The 2,791-nt window shown below is 47.8% G+C and overlaps 1 protein-coding gene across 1 annotated transcript; it reads left to right on the forward strand.

The window, feature by feature from the left end:
- The first annotated feature begins 466 nt into the window (after positions 1 to 466).
- On the forward strand, positions 467 to 2,023 carry LOC135629020 (AP2/ERF and B3 domain-containing transcription repressor RAV2-like). The gene has a single exon (XM_065136123.1). It carries the CDS (start codon positions 769 to 771, stop codon positions 1,840 to 1,842), a length of 1,074 nt encoding a protein of 357 aa, XP_064992195.1. The 5' UTR covers positions 467 to 768; the 3' UTR covers positions 1,843 to 2,023.
- The last annotated feature ends 768 nt before the right edge of the window (positions 2,024 to 2,791 follow it).

Below are 2,791 nucleotides of genomic sequence, written 5' to 3' on the forward strand. Positions count from 1 at the left end.
CATTTGACCAATAGATGTTTCTTTATCATTAGGACTACAGATATGATTATTGGTAATAAAGAAATATGGCATATGCAATGTACAATTATTATGAACAAATAATAAGATCCTCGGCAAGAAAGAATTTTTTATTTGAAGTTAATCAATAGAATTTTGGCATGAAATCTTTGAGGTTTGCATGAAAATCTACATGGCATTACACCAGATTCTGTAGTTGGATTCTGATACAGTCATGTACAGATGTTTAGCCTCATATGCCTAAACAAAAAGAAAAAGCAAAAACATACACGCATGATGGTTATTCCTTGCTCTTTATAATTTCCAACCAGTGTGATGGAAGACGTGCACCAGAGAATGCCGGGCCATGTTGATCACCTCTACCACCACCATCACCAGCAGCAGTAAAACTCAGGAAGAATGCCCTTAGAGGGCATGGTCTACACTCATGTGAATCCTTGCTTTCCCCATCCACTTGCATCAATGCCAGGTCTCAAACACATGTCCAACTTGCACCACCCACACACTCTTCCAAATAGGGAGGCAGCAAAGAAAGTTCCACACCCCTCCTTCCCATGAATCTTCTTCCACCATAATTTTAAGTTGACCCACACCAACGCCACACCCATTCCATGAGATCTATCATATGCTACCTATCTAATAATCGAGTGTGTGTTTCAAGCACTCTTCTATGTCTTCTTTCCCAATATCTTCCCTTTCCTCTTAAGCCTTCGTTCATATTTCTGGTATAACTTCTAGCTCAGACAAACTATGGAGACTAGCAGCTTGGAGGATGGTTGCAGCGAAGCCGAGAAGCAGTCTCCTCCGCAGTGGCCACAGCCGCCACCAGCTCCCGTGGGCTTACAGCGACTCGGTAGTGGCACAAGCGTCGTCCTCGATCTGGAGGTCGGCGTCGAGGCTGAATCACGGAAGCTGCCGTCGTCCCGGTACAAAGGCGTCGTGCCGCAGCCCAACGGCCGGTGGGGGGCGCAGATCTACGAGAAGCACCAGCGAGTCTGGCTAGGCACCTTCAACGAGGAAGACGAGGCCGCGCGGGCCTACGACGTAGCCGTACAGCGGTTCCGCGGGCGCGACGCGATCACCAACTTCAAGCCGCTCGTTGAGGTCGACGGCAACGATGCGGCGGAGGAGCTCTCGTTCTTGAACTCGCATTCCAAGGCCGAGATCGTCGACATGATCCGGAAACACACCTACCAGGACGAGCTGCACCAAAGCAGCCGATCCGCCCGCGCCGACAGGAGGCATAATCCTCCCCATGGAGCGACCGAGGAGTGGCGTAGTGGGCCGCATAGGGAGCATCTCTTCGACAAGGCCGTGACTCCCAGCGACGTCGGAAAGCTGAACAGGCTGGTGATACCGAAGCAGCACGCCGAGAAGCATTTCCCGCTGCAGCAGGCCGGCGCTGCCGCCTTCAAGGGGGTGTTGTTGAGCTTCGAGGACGCCTGCGGGAAGTTGTGGCGGTTTCGGTACTCTTACTGGAGCAGTAGCCAGAGTTACGTGCTAACCAAGGGCTGGAGCCGGTTTGTGAAGGAGAAAGGGCTCAGAGCCGGCGACGTAATCACCATCCAGCGATCGACCGCCCCCGAGAAGCTGCTCTTCATCGATCGGAAGACACGAGCTCTCGGCAGACACGCCGCTGCAGGGGTTCAGGCGCCGAGACTTCCCGTTCAGGTTGTGAGGCTCTTCGGGGTGGACATTGTTAAGATTCCGGTGGCGGTCGCTAGTGATGTGACGGAGGGTAATGGCGTTGACTGGAACGGGAAGAGGATGAGGGATATGGAGTTGATATCATCAAGGGAGCTGTTGAGGAAACAATGCATATAAGGTTTATAGTGTTGGCGTTTTTGTTTCAGACGATTGATGGATCATCTGTTCCCCAATCTCACAATCTTTCATGTACATGTTCGAGTGTTAATAATCGTTGAGATATGGAGAGAAGTTGAATGTTTTAGCAAAACGATTGGAACATTAGCTGCAAAGGGAAACATATCTGTTGCTTCTTTAATTGTTCGACTTACGTTTCTCTCAAAGACAAGTTTATATCAATCTTGCATGCTTTTGCCATGAATCAAACCATCATATCAGAGGAATTAATAGAGAAGGTTCGGCTTTGTCGATGTGCTGCGTGTTCGTTGCCGTCGGAGGTGGATGAATCAAAGGCCAAAGTCATCATGTCATGTTGAACGTAAACCTGCATTAAGTGCACGTTTGTGGCCACAACCGACCAGCAAGCAATCGTAGACTAGACACAGTGTTGGGCTCTAATATTACTGCCGTAACGTAAGCGATATTGGACATGGAAAAGTCCAATATTACTGCCATAACATAAGCTACGTAGTGGGCATAAAGTCCATACCTCAACTTGCTCATTAAAAGATAAAGGTCAAGAAACTAGGTGTTTGGGAATTCCAACTCAGAAAAAGACAACTCTATGTCATCAGTTCTATCTGAATGATGCCAAAGCGTGGTCAAATATGTGTGATAAGGATCAAGTTCAACAAACCCCATCTTGTTGAACTGCCCTCTCTCTCTCTCTCTCTCTCTCTCTCTCTCTCTATATATATATATATATATATATTAGTATAAATGGGGTACACCGATGTTGATGTAAAGTCTTTCCTTATAAGATCCTGACAATTCTCAGGTTGGTGCATCTCCTCTTGGCTCCACTTGATATAATCTTATGTTAGGAACAGGGGTCGGCATTAGGGGGGTGTGAATTAGTGCAGTGGTAAAATCGTCGGTTTCGTAAAATCTTCGTACGTTAAAAATC

This window comes from Musa acuminata, chromosome BXJ3-1 (genome assembly GCF_036884655.1).
Source record: "Musa acuminata AAA Group cultivar baxijiao chromosome BXJ3-1, Cavendish_Baxijiao_AAA, whole genome shotgun sequence".
Lineage (NCBI taxonomy): Eukaryota > Viridiplantae > Streptophyta > Magnoliopsida > Zingiberales > Musaceae > Musa > Musa acuminata.

Bases quoted from the DNA above. Each gene is read 5' to 3' on its own strand.
- LOC135629020 (XM_065136123.1), top strand. From the start codon at position 769: ATGGAGACTAGCAGCTTGGAGGATGGTTGCAGCGAAGCCGAGAAGCAG.